Raw genomic sequence first — 24,698 nt, 5'->3', positions numbered from 1 at the left:
CCCAGGGCCGCCATGCCTCAACCGAACTAAGGCTTGACTGCTCCATCACCTCCAAAGTTGATTGGCGTCCCAGATCACCACCAATGGCCACCGCTGCGACCATCAAGCCCCATCGCTGCTCAGACCTTCACGTGCACCACCTTCAAGGCCAACCCCAGCGCGTGGCCGTGCCGAAGTCTCACCGTCGTCGCCTTGGGGAAAGCCAACGCCGCCATCCATGTTCTCTTCCTCTCCACTACAAAACTCTCCTTTGAACCCAGATCTATGACAAGCGAGCACCACCAACACTCGTTCAAGCCAGAATCAGATCAGATCGACGACCAGATCGATGGTTACCAACACCAACACTAGATCAACCAGACCATATCTAGACTGCTCTCTTCTTCACTCTTTGTTTTTTTTTGTTTTGGTTACATCGCTCTTTTAAAAAAAATGGGGTATTCAGTCACCAAATTTGGGGTTTGAAAGATTAATTTTAGTAGTTACAAATCTTCTGGGTTTGTATTGATGAAGATGGAGAAAGTGAGGAATGAGAAGGGGAGGAATGGTGGTTATAGAGTGGGGGACTAAAAATGCAACTGACTAAACATTATTTAAAAAATTATTTTTTTCAGTTAAAATTAATTTAGAAATGTCATGTCATCATTTTCAGTTAGATTTTGGACGGAAGTTGGACGGAAAACCAATTTTGCAACCGACTGTAAACGTTAGAGACGTTTTTTGCTAATTTTAAAGTTTGAGAATGATTTTCGCAGAAAGGCCAAAGTTGGGGGACCAAAAGTGCAATTAAGCCTTGAGTTTAACCCACCTACTGGTAAAATTGAATACAGTTTGGTTTATTAAAAAAAAAAGGCTAAAAAGCATTTTTGGCCCCTGATGTTTTAAGTTTGTGCAAATTCTGCCCTTACTCTATTTTTGTCGACGTTTCTACCCCTCATGTTTTCAAACAGTGCATCGTCTACCCCTCCGTCAGTCAGGCTTTCTCAGGAGATGTTCCTGAGTGGATTGGAGAGATGAAAAAAAGTATATGAAGTTAATGATGATCAAATAAATGATATAAATTAAATTTGCTTGATGTATATATGAATTATTATGTAACTGAACTGGTTAAATGCATGTTTTGCTACTTAAAGGTCTTGAGTTTGAATCTCTCATGCCCCCTTTTTCCAATTTTACTTGTAATTTCCACGTGGCAGGTCCAAAAACTATTAAAATAAAAAGCCAAATCATCTCATTCAGTTAGTTTTTTAACGTTTGACTGATGGAGGGGTAGACAGTGCACTCTTTGAAAACATGAGGGTAGAAACATCGACAAAAATAAAATAGGGGCAGAATTTGCACAAACTTAAAACATCAGGGGCCAAAAGTGCTTTTTAACCAAAAAAAAAAAAAAAAAAAAAAAAAAAGTGACCTCCTGTATCACCATTGATTTTCATTAAGTAAAACTTTGCCGTTTACTTCCGACTTCGTGAACCTAAACCCTAAATTGATAAACCCCATTCCCGCCACTCAGCAACCTGTTTCAGCCATGAACTTCCGATTCCAGAACCTCCTCGGAGCACCCTACAGAGGCGGCAACACCGTCATCTCCAACAACACCCTCCTCCTCTCACCCATCGGTAACCGCGTCTCCGTCACCGACCTCATCAAATCCGAAACCACAACGCTCCCTATCCAATCCTCCTCCAACATCTCCCGCATCGCCGTCTCCCCCGACGGCACCTTCCTCCTCACCGTCGACGACCGCAACCGCTGCCACTTCATCAACCTCCCCCGCCGCGCCCTCCTCCACCGCATCTCCTTCAAACACCGCGTTGCCGCCGTACAATTCTCCCCTGACGGCAACCACATCGCCGTCGCCGCTGGTAAGCTTCTTCAGATCTGGCGCACCCCGGGTTTTAGCACCGAGTTTTCCGCCTTCGAGCTCTATCGAACCTTCGCCGATTTCGATAACAAGATCACTTCCATCGATTGGTGCCCGCGTTCCGAATATTTGATCGTAGGTTCCAAGGACCTTACTGCGAGAATCCTGTGCAAGGAGAAGGTTAGGGATGTTGTGAAGTACAAAAAGCCTTTCTCGTTGTTAGGTCATAGGGATACCGTTGTTGCGGCGTTCTTCGGTGTTAATTCGAGAACCGATAGGGCTTGCAAGGCGTATACAGTTACTAGGGATTGCTATTTGTTTAGCTGGGGGTTTACTAGTGATGATGAGGAATCACCGCCGCCATCGCCCGGGACACCTGATAGGGATTTGGAAGGGGATTTAACGGTTGTGGACAATGGCGGCGTGAAGAAGAGGAAGGGGCCGGAAATTGGGGAGGAGGAGGAGGATGAAGGCTACTTGAGTAGAGGGAAGTGGGAGTTGTTGAGGAAGGATGGTTTTTCGCAGGGGCACGCGAAGGTGACGGCGTGTGATTATCATAGAGGGCTGGACATGGTGGTTGTGGGATTCTCCAATGGTGTGTTTGGGTTGTATCAGATGCCGGAGTTCGTGTGCATTCACATGTTGTCTATATCCAGGGAGAAGATCACCACTGCTGTTTTTAATAAGCTTGGAAACTGGTTGGCTTTTGGCTGTGCCAAGCTTGGCCAGCTCCTTGTGTGGGAGTGGCGGTCAGAGAGCTATATATTGAAGCAGCAGGGTCATTACTTTGATGTCAATTGTGTTGCGTATTCACATGATTCTCAGCTCCTTGCTACAGGAGCAGATGATAATAAAGTGAAGGTAATTTTGAACATTAATCATCTTCCTTGCATTTGTTTTAAAATTGAATGGGTTTAAAGTGGATGCAAGTAAGAAATTTATGCTTGTCTGCTACAGGTGTGGACTGTTTCCTCAGGGTTTTGCTTTGTCACATTGACGGAGCACACCAATGCTGTTACGGCTCTGCATTTCACAGGAACTAACAATTGCCTGCTTAGTGCATCTCTTGACGGGACTGTTCGTGCATGGGATTTATTACGTTATCGCAATTTTAGGATATTTACAACCCCTTCATCAAGGCAGTTTGTTTCTTTGGCAGCAGATCAAAGTGGTGAGGTGGTATGTGCTGGCACTTCAGATTCCTTTGAGGTATGGTTTCGCATAACTTAGGTGGGTTCTGATTTTATCATTATTTTTCTTTAGTTTTACCCTTTTTGCTCGATGTATGTGTAACAGATTTTTGTCTGGTCAATGAGAACTGGTCGTTTGTTGGATGTGCTTAGTGGTCATGAAGCTCCTGTTCATGGACTAATGTTTTCCCCTACAAACGTGAGTTAGTTTTAGTTTTTCTCGCACTGATATTCATCTGCATTTGTTACTGTCTTATCCTCTGTAGTACTTTATGTAGTTGCTTATTTTCTGTTGCTACACTGTCTACTTATTAGACATCTCCATGGAGCCTTGGTGTATTATTTGCAATTTTATAGTCTAAGCCCTGAGTGTTCTCATGTATCATTAGAACTATTGTGTCAACACTCAAAAGATATGACAATGAAGTGAACTTCTGAAGTTGGTATATTTTTGTGGTTTTTACACTTGCTACAATGAGAAATATAAGCTATTTCTTTCCTCTTTTTGCAGTCTGTCTTTGCTTCAATGAAGTGAACTTCTGAAGTTCGTATATTTTTAAGTTTTTTACACTCACTACGATGAGAAACATAACAGTTTCTTTATACTCTTTTTGCAGGCTGTCTTGGCTTCATCATCCTGGGACAAAACCGTCCGGTTGTGGGATGTCTTTGATGGAAAAGGAGCAGTTGAAACATTTTCTCACACACATGATGTTCTAACAGTGGCTTATCGTCCAGATGGAAGGCAGTTAGCTTGCAGCACATTAGATGGACAAATTTATTTTTGGGATCCAATAGATGGTATACTGATGTACACCATAGAAGGTTCTAGGGATATTGCTGGAGGTCGCTTAATGTCTGATCGGAGATCAGCTGCCAACTCAAGTTCAGGGAAATTCTTCACAAGCTTGTGTTATTCAGCTGATGGAAGCTACATATTAGCTGGAGGAAGTAGCAGATATATCTGCATGTATGATATTGCAGATCAGGTTGGCTTAGATGCGCTTCATATTTTTATCCTTATCATATGTTGAAATTCACATATTTAGAAATCTCAGCATATCAACTCTTAATTGATTCCCAAGAAAGTTACTTTCTAGAAAGCTTCTCCTTTATTGATCGCAAAACATGCTATATATATTAGAGGTGCATGTAATGAGAAAAGCTTTCTTATATGAAAGTAAGTCAGTAAGAGGAGTAAATTTTGACCATTAGATTTAAGCATGAATGGTTAAGATTAAAACATTAAGTCATGTGTCTGTTTTTAAAAAGTCATGACATTTTCAAGTGATCATGTGACCAATAAATAACTTTTAATCTTGACCATCCATGCATTTTATATGGTAAAAAATTACTCCTCCCTCCCTCAAATAAGGAAGCTTTTCTCATGAATGAAGAAAACGTATGTTCTTTTTGGCTATGTTCCTCCCCCTTATTCAGCTTGAGCTGTAGCTCTGCATTCACTACAAAGTCTACAAGTTATTTTTCTTTTTTTTTGATGACCTTGGCCTTGTTTTGTAGTTTGAATTAGTGCATTTCTATTATTTAGGTGTCAACCCTAGGGCTACTTCTTTCCGACATCCAATATTCTATAAGATCTCCAAGTGTCACTGATTCTGTATACTTGGAAGGGTTCTTATTACTCCTTGAGTGGTTGGATAACTCTTATCCAAGCTTGCTTTTCCAATATCCCCCTATTTTCATGCCTTTTCATATTATGAATGGTTTGGCGCAAAGGATAGAGAAGATGATGATGAACTTCCTTTAATCAGCTATAGGATATCTAAAAATTGACTATCATATTGGTTAGGATTTATGCTGTTCACTAAAAAATCACAGCGTGCATCTGGGTGTGTCTGTGGTGTAAATTATTGGCTGCTTAAATTTGGAATTTAGACGCATATTTAAAATGTACTGGTTTGTTCTACTTGTTTGCATTTCGTAGTCCTGTTCTGTTTATTAGTTAATTGGAATATCTTTTTTATAGGTAATGCTGCGACGTTTCAAGATAACTCACAATCTCTCATTAGATGGAGTGCTCGACTTTTTAAACTCTAAAAATATGACAGAAGCTGGTCCACTAGATTTGATTGATGATGATAACAGTGACATTGAAGAAGGTGTTGAGAAACAAACACGAGGGAAATTAGGATTTGATTTACCAGGATCCTCGTCTAATCATGGAAGACCTGTTATACAAACAAAATGCCTCAGAATTGCACCTACTGGGCGGAGTTTTGTAGCAGCAACTACTGAGGGAGTTTTGGTTTATTCTGTTGATGAATCATTCATATTTGATCCAACTGACATGGACATAGATGTTACGCCAGAGGTACTTATGTTTTCTAAGTTCACAACTTTTTCATATTATATCTTGAAAGAATTATGGAATACTATTGTAAGATTATTGCATATACTATTTTTCTGCAGGAAATACACCCTCGTTTCCTCTATTTTTAGTCACTTTTAACTATTCTCACTGATTAAATACATTAGTTAAGATTATCATTTAGTCTCAAATTTATCAAATTGTTTTTGTTAATTTTCCTAAATGATCCCTTATTGGCAAAAAAATATAAATCATTAGTATGAATATGGAGCATTAAATGTTAAGGATATACTTGGAAAAAAATATTTAACGCTTCATATATATCGTGAAGTGACTTATATTAAGGAACGTGTGCCTTATAAATAAGAACAAAGGGGGGTGATGATTTTGAAAACACTTGCGCCGAAAATAAGGAATATAATAATTTGTCTTCCAATGATTTCTTTTGTTTGAATTGTTATGGTAAAAGATGACTTTTGCTTGTAAGAAGAGGAAGAGTTTTTTCTCTTCCTAGTGTAGGTTCTATCTCGCCATTAATATTTTTATTCATGACTTACAACATAAAATTTATGAAAATAATGATTTAGTTTTTCAACATTCTCTGGGTAAAGAAGTGAAGAAAATTTCCAAGACATTGTTATCTGTATAACCAACACGTGTAATGCTATATACTTTTTAGACTTCATTCTTCTTTCCTTTCAAATCATGAAAACAAAGAACCAAAATCAAAATTGAGAAGCTTGATATGCAGTGTCCATAATTTCAGTTTTGCTCCACCTAGTTGTATATGATGTTATTTGTTGTTGTGTTTACTCTTTTGATGTTGTTAATAACCTGGACGCGCATTGCTGCACAGGCTGTTGATAAGGCTCTTGATGAAAACCGACTAAGTGAGGCTTTGATCCTTAGCCTTCGCTTAAATGATGACTCTTTGATTAAAAAATGTATTTTTGCCGTTAGTCCAGCAGATATTCCATCAATTGCCACATCAATCCCTCCCAGATATCTTCAGCGATTAATTGAGGCACTTGCAACACTTCTAGAAAACTCCCCGCATTTGGAATTTATACTTCGATGGTCTCAGGTGAGAGCTTGACAAGATTTTATTTTGACCACTCAATCATATATCAATTATTCAATATTACATTTAAGTAAAATACATGCTGACCATTCATGTGTGATTGTATGGTAACCATCACCTTTTTTTTTTTTAATATAATGTGCCTTTAAAATCTGAGTAGTCCTACAAAATGATATTTATGTTAAATATGGCAGGAGCTCTGTAAAGCCCATGGGGATTATATTCAGAATAACTCTAGAAATCTTCTCCCATCGTTGAAGTCTTGGCAGAAAGCAATCACTACAAATCATCAGGATCTAGCTGATACGTGCTCTTCCAATGAATATATGCTGCAATATTTATGCTCTTCCCTTGCCAAGAAATGACAGTAACACAAGTTGGATTTTAGCAGCTTTGTTCTAGAAACCTCGTCACACTTGCGTATAATTTAAATATGACCTGCTGTCTGCTGAGCATCATAGCAACCTTTGAAGAATCAAGCAAGATTTTGATATACCTTAGCCACATTGCATACTCAGCCGTGTAGAGAGCATCCCAATGTATGTGAAGTAATATATCCTTGAATGAAGTTCCAATTTTTGTTCCTGTAAGGTGACTTCTTCAGGTTTGTTCATGGCCTAATTGCAGCTCCTGACCAAGAATCTTGCTAGTTACGCTCTACGCCTACGGTGACATTCTGTGTAAAGCAGTGGCTGAAGTTCCTGCTTGTAATTCAATTAAAAATGTTAGCGAGTCTTTTTGCCAAAATTTTGCCGAAAACAACACTTTATTTCATCTAAGTTTTCGCCTTTTTTATAAGTGTCATGTCCTCATTTGTTTTATATGAAAAATTCGTTTGATATGTTATAAAATAGGAATTAATTTTATTTTAGAATCCTATTATATAACAATGTGTTGGTCTAGTGGAAGTAGTTGTAGGCAAGCTAGATCTATAAGGCGTTGGGCACCTTTTATTGGTACCTGATAATTTGATATGCATTTAGCACCTTTCAAATAACCTTTTATATGGATACATGTTGCATTTTAAAAGAGTTGATGAACTACTGGAAAGTTGAAAAACCCTTTAAGAATTTAAAATATCAATTCTTTTGTTACTTGAAAGATATGAAGCTAACTGATTTAATTGGATTTGTTTAATAAATCATAAATCAGTTATGAAATTAAATGATAATATAAAAAGATGGTTTAATTAGAATTGTATTGTAAAACTAGTGATGAAATTAGAAGATGATAAATACATAATGAAGGATATATTTAAATGATAATAATAATTTATGGTTTTTTAAATTGATTTTAAACTCTGATAATTTTTTTAAGATCTTATATGTCAATCATCAACAATTAAATTAAATAGGGTACTATTGAGAAAACAACTTAAAATAGTAAAAACATGGTAAAGATTAAAATAGGCATGTAGCATGCTATCCAAACCAAAAAAAAAGGGGGCGAGGAATTTTATTAAATTTGTAAGTGTAAACAACTAAACATCAAATAAATATTAAGTATAAACATTTAGCATTACGACAAGAATGCTCTGAAAATAAATAAGATAGTTTGGTTTATTTTTTTTCTTCTTCAACAAATATCGCCCCATGATCGAAAAGCTGTTGCATATTTCTCCCAACAAAATGTCTTTCTCGAATTTAAACTTATGCTCTTATAAGATAGTTTAGTTTACTTTATGACACTTTAAAGTGCGTCCCTTTCGCACAAGAAGGTGCGTCATGTTCGCAGTTTAAACTGCAAAAGGAACGCACTTGAAAATGCGTTTAGTATTTTCACAACTTTAGGGGTGACATAATTAGATGTGGGGTGGTGATAATAACAATTTTCTAAAAGATTTGATTGATATTACTCATGACAACAAAATGCATCTTCTTTCGGGAGCCCAACTTATAAAAACTCAAAAGTTAAGAAGGATTTACTTGGATCAATATTAAGATGAGTGATCTCTTAGGAAGTTTTCTCAGAAATCATGTGATTGAAGACAAAACGTGTTGAAAAAACTTATGTTATTACCGTGAATCTAGTCGTCACATCAGGATGTTACATAAATAGTAAAATCAATAATAGCACTAGCTAAAAAGAACACTGTAAATCTGTAATTGTCACGTCACATTTCATAAGGAAGAAATAAATCACATGCAACTTGTCAATTGATTACATATTCATTTCTGGCTAATATTAGAGGTGGAATCATGTCCAAATAAATAACTCCCCAGAATGAAAAGAGTATGCAGTATCTAGCATGAGTGGATCATAATAGTGATCTATACTTCAATGAATTTGATGCTGATAGAAACTTGAGGCTATGTGGAAAACATCTTCAAGGAGCAAAATCTATACATCAATTTCCACATACTTGTGTAGTCTTAGGGAAGTTGGTGCCTCTGGTAAGTGGTAACAAATGAATTTATCTCAATTAATGGATCTGACCAGCAGTCCCACGCTTAGAGATACAAATTCATTGATAAAACTTTCTTCATGGAAGTGGAAGATAAGAATAAACAAGTTGAATAAACACTCTTCAAAAGTATCTCCTTCCTCCTCCTTTTTGAGTTTTGAAATGTGTGCTATCTTGTTGTCCAGTGCCCTGCTGCTACATTACACCAGTGAGAAAATGTTGAGCATTTGAGTCCTGTGAGAGAAAGGTGTTTATAACTCATGTTTAGCATTCAGCAGTGATTGTGAACACTTTGTAAAGATTACACTAGCAGCAGAAAACATTTTAACAACTAAATAAAGGCTTAAATAACCTGTTGGTCCTTAAAATTGTAAAGGAAATCAAATATGGTCCCTGAAAATTTTTCGCATCAAATTGGGTCCCTTAAATTGTTTTTTTAATCTAATTAAGTCATTTTACTCAATTTTGACCGGTCAACGGTCCAGTCGCAAGCCTAGTCAGTCAAGGACGGCCACGTGGACTTTTCACATCAACTTGAGTCCCTCAAAAAATATTTTAATCAATTTGAGTCCATGTTCTTCCACCTTCATCTTCTTCCTCTTCCTCCATAACTCAAATCACATGAATTCAAAAGGAACAACAAGGTGATTATGATGAACACATAGTTTTTTTAGGGTTTTGAATTTCTGGGTTTAAGGATTTGAGTTATGGAGGAAGAGGAAGAGGAAGAAGGTGGAAGAGGAAGGTGGAAGAACATGGACTAAACTCGATTAAAATATTTTTCAAGGAACTAAAATTGATGTGAAAAAGTCAACGTGGTCATCCTTAGCTGACTAGACTTGTCACTGGACTGTTGACTAGTCAAAATTGAGTAAAAGAACTTAATTAGATTAAAAAAACAATTTTAGGGACCCAATTTGATGCGAAAATTTTACAGGGATCATATTTGATTCCCTTTACAATTTCAAGGACCAAAAGAGTATTTAAGCCCTAAATAAATTAACAAATTTGCAAATCAGGTAATAATGATTTTTAAAAAACCTACAATTAAATTGGGCAAAGACTCTTATTTTCCAATACAAGTGGTAGATACCTCACACCTGTAATTGAAAATCTGTATGAGAAAGGTTAACAACACACTCTTTAAACGCATGCATTTTTTAACACTCAAAATGTAATCGGTTCATTTTTTGAAAAGTCAACACATTTTTCTCATTTCTTAAAACAATGTATTCATTGTATTGACATTTTAAAAATTAAACCAATCACACTGTGAGTGTTTAAGAGTCTGTTTCTAGCCCTCCTCAAACTGTATTTTAAAAAGCTGAGGTGGCTGCACTCCCAATATTAACCAAATATGTGCGCTCTCATTTCATCATGTTCTAAGGTATAGAGCATGCTGAATAAAAAAATGGCTTAATACATCAGAAGGCCCCTGTAATTGTAAAGGGAATCAGTTCCAGGGCCTGAAGAATTTTCGCATCAAATTGGGTCCTTAAGAAATTTTTTTTAATTCAATTAAGGCCAAATCTCAATTTTGTCCTAGTCATCAGTGACACCTGGCTTTTATAATTTTTTTTTAATTAAAAAATATTAAAAAAATAATTTTTAATACCAAGTCATCAAATTAATCAGAAAAAAAAAATTAAAAATCTTAATAAAAACCTAATCTAATAATCCTAAACTAAACAGCCTAATAATCTAACTAATAAACTAATCTAATAATCTAACCTAATCTAACAATCTAACTAAAAAACCTAATCATCTTCTGGAACCTTCCTCCCCCACTTTCTCCTCTTCTCGTTCAGATTGATCGACTGCCATCCTCTCCGCCACCGACGTCAAAATCCCCCACCAGTTCAAGGAAGGCCTCGACAACCCAGAGCTTCTCCTGTGGCCGGAACAAGGTGGTGACCCATATGGCACCCCGCTTTGGGATTACATCTCCTGCGACGGTGACCGGTGACCCATGGAGCGGTGATTGATCCAGAAAGAGAGGAGATGGAGGCGGCGGCGGATTTGTTGAGGGAAGGAGATGGTGGTGTGTGACGGATCTGACATGGGTATGGTTAGGGACCAGGGTTGAGGGAAGGAGATGGCGGCGGGGGATTAGGTCATGTTGGTGGTAGCAGCTGCTGGATTTTCTCATGTTCAATTTTGCTGGGCCTGGTGCAGGTTTTGGGTCTTGTGTTTCTGCATCTAGTGGAACAGAGCCACTTTGTTCGTAACTCTGGTTTCTGACCCAAAACCCCTTGTGTCCCTTTCCCCTACCCTGTAATGCTACTGAGGAAAAAAAACCCAGATTGAAGCTCTGAGAGAGGAAGAAGATTCTGGGATGGAGGCTTTGAAGCAGAGAAACGCAGCAGCGGCGTGGAGCTCGGAAACGAAGGAGGAGCGCGGTGGTGCATCGGTTGAAGATGATGATGTAATTTGCGTGAACCATCCTTGTGTGATGAAGATGATGATATTTGTTATTTTGGATTTTTGTTGTTGTAAGAGGATGAAGATGATGAGAGAATGATAAAGATAATGGTGAATAGATTTAGTTTTTGTGTTTTAGATTAGGTTTTTATTTAGGTTAGGGATTATTAGATTAGGTTTTTATTAATTTTTGTAAATTTTTTTTCTGACTTAATAATTGAGTTGGAATTAAAAATTATTTTTTTTGTTTTTTTAATTAAAAAATAATAATAAATGCCACGTGGAATTGATGACTGGGATAAAATTGAAGGCTGGCACACTTTGTACTTAATTGAATTAAAAAAAAATTTCGAGGGACCCAATTTGATGCAAAATTTTTCTAGGCCCTGGATTTGATTCCCTTTACAATTCCAGGGGCCTTCTGATGTATTAAGCCTAAAAAAATTAGGGATAAAATTCCTTAGCCTTTGTTTGTTTGAGGCATTTCAACCCTTCTCTTAAACAAACACAATCTCAAAGTAATAAAAAAAAGCTCTTAATTCATTGGCAACATATATACTGTTTTGAATGCATACTTAAGTCAAGGCAACCACTGAAGTGGATGAAATGCTCACTCACAAGAATGCAAACACGTACAAGATACTCTCACTACGTATTACTGCCCAATATAGACCATCTACAACATTCATCTTATTCACGTGACAATATTGTACTGACCAAGCAAGGGAAAATTGGAAACAAGGAAACGAAATTTTACAAATAGTTCAACAACATTCATTTTATAATCATGTGGTTGAAGCAAAAACTTAGATGTAATCACAATTTACAAAATTCACACTGATCCAAATGCGAGAGGTATCTCAACTCAACACTGACCTATTGAAGAGTCAAAACCCGGGCCGAGAGTGGCATATATATCCTGCAACACACATACAAGAGATTATTAATCTGCCTAGCTAGACTGCATTGGGTGCAATCGAGGAGCAAATGGGAATGAAGAGGCAGATAAGAAAAGAATAAATAAGTTGAATCATCACTCACTCTTCTGCATCTTCATCATTCAATTATCACTCGTGGAACATGTTGTATTTTGTCCCAATCCTTTCCGGTTCCCTCCTTACACTGCTCCTCTAATGTTGGGCATCCCGTAATAGTCAGACACTCAAGTGAAGTGAGGTGTCGAACGCCATCCGGCAAGGATCTCAATTGTCTGCAGTCATCAAACTCCAGAGTTCGAAGGGAGTGAAGACCTTCCCAGCCTTGTTCCGGTAAACACTCCAACTCAAAACAACTACTGATTTCCAGATGCTCCAAAGTATTGAGGTTATTGAAGAATTCATCTGGTAATTCCGTCAATCTCCTGAAATAAAATATCTTCAAAGTTCGAAGACAAGTCAATGTTCCCACTGGGAATGATAGCAGGCCTTCTTTGCCCAAACAAAGTTTAAGGGAGGTAAGATTAGTGAAACTAGAGACGGATCTCAGTAACTCATTGGTATAACCCACTAACTCAAGACTTTGAAGTGATGGAATGCATGTCAACTCAAGTTTAGGACAACTGTTAATGTACAAATGGGAAAGACTGGGGAACATTTCTCCTCTTTTCGTTTTCAACAACATCTCTAACTTTGGCAACTCATCTAATGAGAGTTCCTCCAAAGATGGGAAAGCTCTCCCCTCCACACCATCGTTACATTCATCATCATTCAAGCACTGTATATTATTCAAATGCCATAATCTAAGTTTTCTTAAAGATGGCAATTTACCAAGGGATGGAAGTTGGATGCACTCATTGCAATGATGAAGTTGAAGATCAACTAAACTGCTGAGCATTCCAATCCAACTTGGGGATTTTAATCCTGCATAGCCATATATTCTCAATTTCTTGAGATTTGAGTGAGGTTGAAGCGTTTCAAGTACTTGATCAGGGTTAGTAGCATGTGACTTGGTTTCCTCACTGCTACCCCATGACAAGAATAATTCGTGAAGATCTCTTTTAGCCTTCAAATTGGCCTCTTGGGCTTCAGATAAACTGCCAACATTTTCAAGGCCTTTGATGTGCAGATGTCCTCCGAGTTTTAAATTATGTAATTCTGCCAAGCTATGCCCAATCTTTGAACTGACAATGTATATGCTTAATGTTCTCAGGCAGGACAATTTTCCTATGTTAGGGAACATACAAGACAATGAATCACAACCTTCAATGACAAGATGTCTCAAATTCTGTAAGCGAGTCAAGTGTTTTGGTAGAGAGATTAGGTTGGCCAAAAATTGCAATTTCAAGATTTCCAATTTTCGCAAGCTATAAATTGACTTGGGCAATGTTTTTATTTGAAGGTTATAAAGCCCCAAGTACCTCAAATGAATTAAACTCCCCAGTGATGATAAATTGAAAGAACTTGTGCGTAATACTCGAAGAGAGCGATGTATTGGAAGGTTACCATAAATTTTTGTGAGGCCGAGTACCAACTCATATAATGTTCGCAAGGATTCAACTCTCTCGAAGGTTCCCTTGAATGATAATCCATCTTCACTAGACAAAAAAACAACATGGTGTGTGCTTGTTGACAAATTTGTCAGGTTTGCATTCTCCAATATCACACACTCTTGTCCCATTACTGATTGAGCAAGATCATGAACAAGATCATGCATCTTGAAACAAATGACACTTGAATTATCATCCAACTCTATATCTTGGAAGAATGATTTTTGGTACAATTCATTCCAAATCATATTACCAACATCTTCTGCTTCCATGTTTTCCCTTGATGAGATAAACCCATTGGCTATCCAAAGATGGATCAGATCTTCCTTTTCAATTTCCATATCTTTAGGAAATATTGCACAGAAAGAAAAACATCGCTTTAAAGTTGGTGTTAAATAAAAGAAGCTCAACCTCAAGGCAGGAAAAATAGAATTTTCACCATATAAATTCCAAAGTCTACTTTCTTTGACCTCAAGCCATTCAATTTTCTCACTCCTTGAGTGCAACAGACCTCCTAATACTTGTGCTGCAAGAGGTGACCCCCCACACTTCTTTACTATCTCCTTGCCTATAGCTACAAGCTCTGCACGTTCTTCTTTGTTAGCTCCAAATGCATATTGCTTGAATAACAACAAGCATTCATCCTCAGAGAGACCGCCCAAATGATGAGCTTGGCATGTTCCCATGAGTTCTGCAACATCCATATCACGAGTGGATACTAAAATGGAAGCACCATTGTATCCACATGACAATACAGATTTTAACTTGTTCCATTTGTCTTGGCTTAATCCGAACTTCAATTCTTGATTTTGTTTCCACACATCATCTAAAATCAGCAAATATCTGTTACTTTGCAACAATTCTTGGACTTTTCCTTCTATTACATTTAAGTTCAAGGCATCAACCTTTTCCTTTGTAATAGATTCTATAATGGAACACAAAATCCTTTTGACAGAGAAATTCTCAGAAACACAAATCCAAATTTTTGTGTTAAAACTGCTTGTTACCCTTTCATCATTGTAGACCATCTGAGCAAGTGTTGTTTTTCCTATTCCACCCAAGCCAACGATCGGATATATGGAAAGGAAGTCAGAACCCGGAGCTTGGCTGAGAAGAAACTCCACAATCTTCTCCTTATCATCTTGTCGTCCATATACTTTTGGTTGGGGAATGATTGAGCTGGTTTCGCGCCACTCAGCCACTTCAGCTTGCCTTTCCCTATCAACATCTCGCAGGATAAAGTTCTTCTTCCTTTCAGCAATCTCTTCAAACCTCCTTGTAATATCTTTCAGCCTGTTGCCAATCTCACGGCGAAAAATGATGCTCTTTGGTTTGAAAGAGGACAATCCCCCAAGTCGAAGGGATTCTATGGAACATTCATCAAGAATATCATCAAGCACGTAGACAGCATCTTTGAGTTGCTGCAGCCAAACCATGACAGCTCTATCTGTTAATTGTTTCTTCTCAGCATCTTCAAGAACTCCCTTGATCAGATCTAAATCGTGTGATAGCTTTTCAGCTTTTCCTTTGATTCCTGAAATGGTTGCAAATTCATTCTGAACGAGAGAGAGCAAATTCTCAAACACAACACCAAGTAAGGCCTCAGTCATTTTCAGAAATTGAAAAGTTGAAAAGGGAAGAATATCAGAGATTGAGTTTGCTAGGATGAGCTCTGGAGCAAAAGATGAGTATGGATACAATGCAAGCAAAACTCTTCAAATAGCTGGTCAACAGGCACCAATGAAAGAAAAAAGATATAAAGTATTAAATTAATTAATGCAGTGTTTGTTTAAAGAAACTTCTAGGAAGATAGGGACAGCCATTGGAACCAGTCATGAAGCATGAAGCATGCATGTGATGTCTTAACCAATAACCGATAAACAATTCATAGTTGACAAGTAATTGTTTAGGTTGGCGTACCTGGTGAACTTACCTTTCAAAATATAAATCATTCAATGTTGACATTAGATCTAGTCATGAAGAGTTTGGAGGCTCTTTGATTTTAAGATCCAGATCTGCACAATAAATTTATAAACTGTGCTATGACTTAGATGTTTGGCTATGTGATATCTAGTTTATTTTATATTTTAATATGATATCAAAATTTATTCCATTTTCATTGTTGGACAATTCACGGAAATTTGGTTCCAAATCTCACCTCCTATTCTACTCTAATGTTAAACAAGTAGAATAATAAAGGCCTAAGTCATTACAGCTGTTTGTGTCTGATAGCTGTTTTTCACTATTACAGGAACAAGGACTAGTTAGGGAGAAAACACAGCAGGAGTAAGATTGGGAGTGCCAAAAACTAATCTTCTTGTAGTGTAGTAAAAAGGTATGGTTTTAAGAAAATATTATGTGGTTGGATTAGTGAAATATTTGTATTTCTTTAAACTTCAATTTAATTATATCAGAACCAGTGAAAGGGTTTGAACTTAAAACCTTGTTCACGTAGCCTTCTAGTTGATACAGTGAGTTTTTGATTGCACTACATAAAAAACTAGACACCTCTATTCCAAAAGTTACATTTTATTGTAGCTTGTTGTATCAGAAGTGGTTTAGAAAAGTGAAACTAAGCACACTCATAATTGTTCATACTATTACTAAGTGCTTGACACCTGGTCCTTGAGGATTTTTAAACTGACTCTGGTAGGATTAATTATATTAGGATTTGATTTAGGAATCTATCACTATAGTATCTTTTATATTAGGATGTTATCTCTTATTCTAGTAGTATATCTTATGTATTTCTTAGGGATTAAGTTATTGATATTAGGATTAGTTATTATAAAGAGTAAAGTACACTCACCCCCCCTTAAGGTTTGTTAGAATTACACTCCACCCCATTCTTATCTAAAATCTACATCCCACCCCATTTTATATAGAGGCAAATTTAGTGACGAAAAATATTTTTCATTAATAATTAGTTATTATTTAAATTGTTAATCAATAATTTCAAAAAAAAAATCAATATAATCCAATAAATTTAAAAATGAAAACATCACAATCCTCCTCATTCTCTCAATCGCGTTTTTCCTCCGTAAATTCATAATGCAAATTATGCAATAGCACACCTGCCCGATTTACAAACCATATCTCGAACATAGTGAAACATGCTTGTGTTTTCATATTTGGTAATAATTCAATTTTAATCAAAATAATCTCTTTATACCTTCAATTTTCAAAATTGGGTTGTAGGCCAAAAAAGCAACACAAATGGGTGAAGAAAATAGAGAAACAAAATTATGAAAATATGAAGTGGATCTGAGGTTATTAGAGCCCAACGAGGCGGTGGAGCATCGTTTTTAACAAAATCCAACAATATCTAAGACCAACAGAGCGTTCGCTCACAACTTAAATGGGTGAAATTCACAAGAAGTAGTTGAACAAGTGGCTTTAGGGATGTGCGATTCACGTTCTGGGGTTCAGGTCGCAACAAAACTTTGAGGCATGGAGGTGCCATGAGGTTTCACATTGTGGGACAATGGAGCCGTGTTAAAGGGAGTAAAGGCTTGGTGGTGGCCGTTTGTGGTGAGAAATATGATTTGGAGATAGATGAGACGTGGACTTAACAGACAGAGTGGATGGTTTTTTTAAATTTAATTCAGTAAAATTATTTTCATAAATTAATGTATGATAGTGTATATGCATTAAATTTATTTAAATTTTTACTAATTAGTAATTAGTTTTTAGTAGTGAGGAATTTGTTTTCGTCACTAAAATTTGCCTTTATAAAAAATGGGGTGGAGTGTAGATTTTTAAAAAGAATGGGGTGGAGTGTCATTCTTACAAATCTTGAGGGGGGTGAGTGTATTTTACTCTATTATAAATAGGAGTGCCCTCCTTAGGTTAGAGTTATGGATTAGAGATTACTGAGTTTGTAAAGGGAACCAACCCTATTGAAGATGAACCAACCTCTTGGTTCTAAGAGGAACCAACCTCTTAGTTCTTATCTATCTTTATTTTCCAGTCTTTTATAATAAAATACCAAAAATATTTCATTTTGTCCTCTTTTCTCTATCGTTTCTCCACGTTAGGGTTTTCGGGTCCTAACAATTGGTCTGACCTGCCGGACCGAAATTCCGCCAGCCACCATTACCCTTCCTCTTGCCTTAAACACACCCGCCGCTGAAAAAAGAAAAGAAAAAAAGAACATTGTTTATCCGCGACACTGTTCATCCCGCGAGTACTGTTCATCGCGCACTGTTCACATCTGCATACTTTTCGCTGTTCTGGCCGTTTCTTGCTGTTTTTTTTCCATCATGGAGGAATGGCAGGCTATTGTGCAAAAGTTTCCAAAGTTTGATGGGGTGGATCCACTATCTTGGATTGCTCAGGTCGATAAAATCTTTGAGGTCCACAATTTGCAAGAGCAAGCCAAGGTGCAATTGGCTTTCCTTAGCATGGACGGGGAGAAGGCCACTAATTGTTTTTATTGTTGTTGTTATCAAGATCTCGATCTCACTTGGAATCGCTTCATCTCCCTCTTGCTTCAACGTTTTGGTTACGGGTATCGTGCTAACGTTTACAAGAGGTTGAACATTCTCCGACAAAGCAGTATTGTTGACGCTTATGTGCGGGAATTTGAAGCTGTGGTGGCCCATGTTCCTAATCTTTCTGAAGAACGGTTGTTGGAGTGTTTTCGGTGGGGCCTTAAACTGATGGTTCGTCATAGGTTGCATTCTTTCCGTCCTACGACTTTGTTGCGTGCCATGGAGATTTCTCGGGAAATTGATGCAGAATTTAGCCTTGCTGAAGAACAATCACTGGTTCCAGAGGCTTCTCTTCCCCCGCCTTCTCACACTGAAGGGGAAACCGTTGCTAGTATTTCGGTGGAAGAAGAAGGCATACTCAAGGAGGACTCAAGCGAAGACGTACTGAAGGAGGACTCAAGCAATCAACATGTTGCGCTTACTTCTATGATTTCTAATGAGTCCACCCAAGACACAACTTTTCCGCTAGAAGGTCTCCAAGAAGATGCTGCCAATACGCCCCACATCTCTAGTATTCAACTTTTTGGAAGCACAATCTCTATGGTAGATGCTCCGTTGTCAATGACTGTGAATGCTATTATGATTGAAAAGTTTGGCAATGCAAGCGTTTCCAAACATCTGGGTACACAATTAACATTGGTATTTGTGGACAGAGTTGGTCATTCAATGCGGAGGGGTGCACCCTCAATACCGATGCCAATATGGGTACTCAATGTGTTGTCCAAGCGACCTCCTCCAATGCCGCCAGATATGGACACTTGTTGTTCTGGCGCTTCACTCGGTTTGCCACCTACAATGGGACCCGGGAGGGGAAGATTGGATCTACTATGCTACTTCCAACCTTGAGGACAAGGTTGATTTGAGGGGGGGGGGGGAGTATTGTTAGGATTAATTATATTATGATTTAATTTAGGAATCTATCTCTATAGTATCTTTTATATTAGGATGTTATCTCTTATTTTAGTAATATATCTTCTATATTTCTTAGGGATTAAATTATTGATATTAGGATTAGTTATTATAAATAGGAGTGCCCTCCTTAGGTTAGAGTTATGGATTAGAGATTATTGAGTTTGTAAAGGGAACCAGCCCTATTGAAGAGGAACCAGCCTTTTAGTTCTTATCTATCTTTATTTTCCAGTCTTTTATAATAAAATACCAAAAATATTTCCTTTTGTCCTCTTTTCTCTATCGTTTCTCCACGTTAGGATTCTCGGGCCCTAACAGACTCTTTATTATTTTTAGTGGGGATACAATGCTAGCAAATAGCAAGTCAACAAAAGCCTATGAAGGGAAAAAATAGTTCTAAGTGCTGTCTTATTCCAATGGACAATTCTCTATATATGCCAGTCACAGCTTCTTGAACCAAGGGTCCATTATTGACTTTCTATCACTCTTTTTCTTGGATTTCATACATTAGTCAGGAATCTAATTTAAATAAAAAATTATTCCATTTTCATTCATGGAACGTTTGTCCTAGTAACTTCATGATCTAAATTCCACATTCAAATACAGAGAGAAATGTATTCAAATCTCACATCCTACTCTTCTAATGTTAAACTAGGACAATAGTCAAGGCTTGTGTCATTTTCAGAAGTGCCAAAATTGAAATTAGAAGAAAAAGGATCAGGGAGAAGATATTGGTTTTGCATGAATGAACCATGAAGGGTGAAAATAATGTAGCAGATCTGCTAGTAGACACAAGCTACTCACTGGAAACTGGCCTATGAAGATTAAAAAAACATCTAGGAAGATTGGCAAGTTTGTGTGTTTGAGAGCTGTTTTTCACCTTTACAGTTGTAGGGTCTAGGGAGGGAGAGAACACAATAGGAGTAAGATAGGGAGTGCAAACACTATCCAGCAAAATTAGGGAGTGCCAAACTCCATAAATCATGTCACCAATATCCAGCAAAATTAATTGTTGGGAAGATTGGAGCCTGAGCCTCTTTAATTTTTAAGATCTATTTTAGCGGAAAAAAAAGGACAAAAAATGTCATGCTATGACTTAGATTTTTGGCTAAGTTTATGCTGACTTATTTTTAATTTTTCAGAAATGGTTTCAAAATCATTCTGAACCAGAGAGAGAGAAAATTCTCCAGCACAGGGCCAAGTAAGGCTCATCCTTCGTAAAAAATGCAAAAGTTCAGTAGAAGATAAAATAATTGTTTAGCTTGGATGAGTACTGGAGTAAAAAGAATAGTTATGCCTGTGAGTATAATGCTAGCACAGCAGCCAGTCAACCAGAAATTATGAAGGTAAAAAGAATCTAAAAGTTGAGTTGTGCAATGTGAAGTCTTAACCACCATTGGAAAGTTCTATCAGGTGCTATACATTTTTAGGTTGGTGAGCACAGGTTCACACAACACAAATTCACAAAACTTTCTATAACACTACTTTTTCTCTTCATTTCACTCTACCATATCGATTACTCCACCAGTTACTTTTTAAGTGTCGTTTTAGCATAAAACTCTCCAACCAAGATAGTGGATTGTTATAGTTTTTTTCTCATTATACCCTCTCACATCTCACTCATAAAGTCATAAAGCTCTCAAACCAAGATAGTGGATAGTTAATTTTTTTCCACACTCTCTCATATCATTAAACCATTTACCACTCTCACTCAATCATAAAGTCATAAAGCTCTTCATAGTTATTGAGAAAGGAGAATTTTATGGAAATTGTGAAGTGGAGTTATTGAAAAAGTAAGGGTATAATTGACAAATTGTAACCTTAAAACATCAAAATGACAGTTAAATATGAACAAAAAAATTATTCTAAAACAACACTTAAAAAAGAACGGAGGTAGTATCATATATACCCCATTTTTTTTTAACTATAATGAGATCCTCCCTTTTAAACTTACCCTGTATTATTAATCCTAAGAAGAGAGTACTGAAGTATCAATTTGAACGGTAGTGAGACCATTCTTTTTTAATTCGAGAGAGAAAACTCTCAAACACAACTCAAAGTAAGGCCTCAACCATCATTTGAGATGGTGTAAAAGTTGAAAACAAGTTTGTTCTAGTTTTGTTATGGGATCATGTGCAGATATTTCCTATGTGTGTGCACTCGCGCACGCGCCTGTATAATTTTGCTTATATTTCCTAACCATTCAAAGGTCTTGAGACTTTGAGTACATAGACTTCTAGCTGTAATGATTGTTAACCCTAGAATTTTGAAGCTAGTGTAGAAGTATTTGTTAGAAGTCCCACATTGGCTAGAGATAGAGTTGAGCTAGCTTTTAGGTTGAGTTAGGCCTCCCATTTGCTATATGTTTGCATTATGGGGAAGGGCAATTCCTCTGGTACAAGCAAAAAGTTCTTGGGTCAAATACTTGTACCAGTAGGAAAATTACACTTCAATTATTTATTAATAATATTGTAGACTTGTTGAAACTCTGAATCAACCCTTTAAGTTTATTGTAATTATAAACTAACCCCATGTACCTTCTTCCACCTTCTTTACATTTTTCCTCTAGTTTTAGGGTTCTATCTCTTCTTCCAAATTCACCTCAGCTTCTGGGTTCGTTCTGTTCTTCGGTTTTCGAATTGATCACAATACGTTGCTGAATCTGCATCAATCGTGGATTGGGGCTCCATAGAAAGGTTCAGCGTCTGGGTTCGTTATGTTCTTCGTCTCTGATTTTCAAATTGATCACTATACATTGTTGAATCTGCATCGATCGTGGATTGGGCTCCGCTCCATAGAAAGGTTCTAGCTAGGGTTCGGATTGTTGTTTCCTTTGTGCACGCCGTGAAGCTTCATTCTTCAATCTGAGCTTGGTTTGTTTTCTCTGGTGTTTGTGGATTGTTGGGGTTGTCCTATGTTGTGTCAATTTCCTTTCACTGTAAGTTGTTTTTGCTGTCTTCTTGTGATTCTGTGACTGTTCTCTTGTATTGTATTTGGGATTTGAGTACCACTTATTTGGGCTGCTGGTTACTTGTATAGGGAGGGGAGGCACAGTTCTTGAGTTTACACCACACGGTTCCACAAAGGATTCTCTTTTTCCTCTTTTTCACTGATGAGGAGATTTTTTGAAGTTTGCTGCTTCAGATTGCTGACGAGGATTCTAATATGTTATCAGAAAACCCAGTTCAGGATCTTTGGAATTGGACAAGTAACACAAGGAAGAACAAAGCTTCACGACTTGCACACAGGGAAGAACGAACACAAGCCACAAATTTGATGGAATCCAAGGCAAGAACAATGAATCTCACTAATTATTAAAAAGGGCAAGAACAATGAACACAGGGAAGAACGAACACAGCCACCCTATTCTCAATACATTAAAAAGTTATATTCCAGAAATTCCCTCCAACGGTCATATTTTCTCAACGGAAATATCCTTTGCACCTTGGACTATTTAAGGCTGAAGAAGAGAAGAAAGACTAGAGAGAGAAGCCAAGAGCTGCAATACAAGAAAAGATTCAAGCCTCCACTTTCTTCATATGTTCTTATTTAGTTTACACTTAGCTTATTCAGAAGCAAACCTTTGTAAACACCAACCTCAAACAGTTGGTAAAACGTAGTTTCACATACATAATTATAAAAAAGGTGAGGGTATATTTAGTAAGCTATAATTTAGCTGGGCTCATATCCTGAATAGTATAAAAAAGATCTAGTCAACACTTATTATATTAAGTGTTCGAATATTACTGGTCCACCTCACTCCTGTAGCCTACACTCACATGAATTTATGAGCACCCAAGCATGCACCATGGGGAAGTGTTAGGAATAATGCAAATATGTTCGGGTTTGTTAGTTAGTTAATGTTAGGGATTAGTAGCTATAAATAGCTATTAAGGAATTCAATGTAATTGACTTGTTAATAATAAAGTTTCATTCCCTCACTCTCTCTTTCCAAAAATGGGCGTATGTCGTTTGGCGAGACATGCACACGGTATTCTTTAGTAAAAGGCGAAAGAATAGTTCGCTTTGTGCATAACTTAAGACTTTGAGTAAAATTGGAAGTCCCACATTGACTAGAGATAGAGTTGAGCCTAGATTCATTTGTTGTTTGTTGTGGAGACCTCTCATATTTGGGCCACCCGTTGTTGTTGATCCCACGTTCCAGGTTGTTCAGCCATGGACGTGAGGGGGTGTGTTAGAAGTCCCACATTGCCTAGAGATAGAGTTGAGCTAGCTTTTGGGTTGAGTTAATTAGGCCTCCTAATAGCATTAATTTGAACTATACTAGTTTACAAAAAAAATTGAACTATACCGAGTTTATTCAAGGAAACCTTTTAAATTAGTTACTCTCTCTGTTCCTTTTTAAGTGTCGTTTTAGAAGAAATTTTTTGTTCCTATTTAACTATCGTTTTGATGTTTTAAGATCCATTTTGTCAATTATACCCTTACTAGTAAGTGGAAATTAAATTCTCATTACATCAATTCAAAGTCTTATCTAGTAAGTGGAAATTAAATTCCAATGAAAGTACCCAAAAGAGCTTTCAAAGTTACATAGAAAAATGTGTTAACATTAAAAATTGGAGGGAGGTTATAATTTTTTATTGCTACTAGAGAGGGAAGAATGATAAATAGTTTAATGATATGAGAGAGTGGAAAAAGATTAATTATCCACTATTTTGGTTGAAAAACTATATAACTTCATGATTAGGATGTGAGAGGGTAGAATGGGGAAAAAAACTCTAATAACCCACTATCTTGGTTGGAGAGCTTTTTGCTAGAATGACACGTAAAAGGGAACGGAAGGAGTAATTTAGTGTTTATTCAAGGAAACCTCTTGGAAGCTAGGGACTGCCATTGGATCCAGTAGCAAGCTTCCAGATCATCATCATAAACGAGCCTCCCAATGGTACATTAGATCATCCAAAAAAGAACGTTCTCACAAAACAGAAAAGTTGTGAGAATAGAAACTAAAACCTGCATAAAATGCATGAATCACAGTACATCAAAACACAACATTGGTTCACTATACCATGTAGAAATTGCATGAGAAAAGTCTTTATTTTTTGCCTTCAATCATGTCCAAACCTTTAAACGAACCTGCTCAAACACCTCACATGAATAGCAATTCAAATTTTGTCGCAACACAGATTGCATACAACCCTTGGTTTCATGAGCATTCCTGTCCCCAACAAAATACCGCAAATGGTCCTTGGCTGCGCTCAAGAAAATAGTATTTAAAGGGGCCAAAGTAGACCAAATACGTCTGAATATCCAATCAATCTCATTACTGTCGAAATCCAAGAGAACCTCATAAGCGGATTTAACCGTTTTAATTTCTTAGTAACTATGGCCAAAATGGTTAACCAAAAATCAGTATCAGATAAAGAAGAGCAAGAGAAGTCAATTGAGCAGAGAGCAACAATTTTTTCTAAACAAAAAACACTTGATGAATGGAAAACATTAATCATATTATTTAATCATGAACTATTTAACCCATTCTGTGTAGTCATGTACAAATGTTT

At 37.1% G+C, this 24,698-nt stretch overlaps 2 protein-coding genes and 1 non-coding gene across 3 annotated transcripts; 1 reads left to right on the top strand and 2 right to left on the bottom strand.

The window, feature by feature from the left end:
- Nucleotides 1-1,458: 1,458 nt before the first annotated feature.
- On the top strand, nt 1,459-7,330 carry LOC130734032 (periodic tryptophan protein 2). Its single transcript, XM_057586321.1, has 7 exons — nt 1,459-2,725; nt 2,822-3,073; nt 3,161-3,253; nt 3,672-4,043; nt 5,042-5,386; nt 6,240-6,467; nt 6,659-7,330. Exons 1-7 carry the CDS (start codon nt 1,529-1,531, stop codon nt 6,827-6,829), a joined length of 2,658 nt encoding a protein of 885 aa, XP_057442304.1. The 5' UTR covers nt 1,459-1,528; the 3' UTR covers nt 6,830-7,330.
- Nucleotides 7,331-10,857: 3,527 nt separating this feature from the next.
- LOC130734031 (disease resistance protein RGA2-like) lies at nt 10,858-15,691 on the bottom strand. The gene is made up of 2 exons (XM_057586320.1): nt 12,331-15,691; nt 10,858-12,208 (listed from the first exon to the last, which is right to left on the bottom strand). The coding sequence occupies exon 1, from the start codon at nt 15,382-15,384 to the stop codon at nt 12,346-12,348; it is 3,039 nt and encodes a 1,012-aa protein (XP_057442303.1). The 5' UTR covers nt 15,385-15,691; the 3' UTR covers nt 10,858-12,208; nt 12,331-12,345.
- Nucleotides 15,692-23,101: 7,410 nt separating this feature from the next.
- Nucleotides 23,102-23,221, bottom strand: LOC130734684 (U5 spliceosomal RNA). Its single transcript, XR_009018046.1, has one exon. It is a non-coding gene; the product is annotated as a U5 spliceosomal RNA (small nuclear RNA).
- Nucleotides 23,222-24,698: the final 1,477 nt, after the last annotated feature.

The sequence above is a fragment of the Lotus japonicus genome, chromosome 1 (assembly GCF_012489685.1).
Source record: "Lotus japonicus ecotype B-129 chromosome 1, LjGifu_v1.2".
Classification (NCBI taxonomy): Eukaryota; Viridiplantae; Streptophyta; class Magnoliopsida; order Fabales; family Fabaceae; genus Lotus; species Lotus japonicus.
This window is presented reverse-complemented; position numbering and strand designations above follow the sequence as displayed.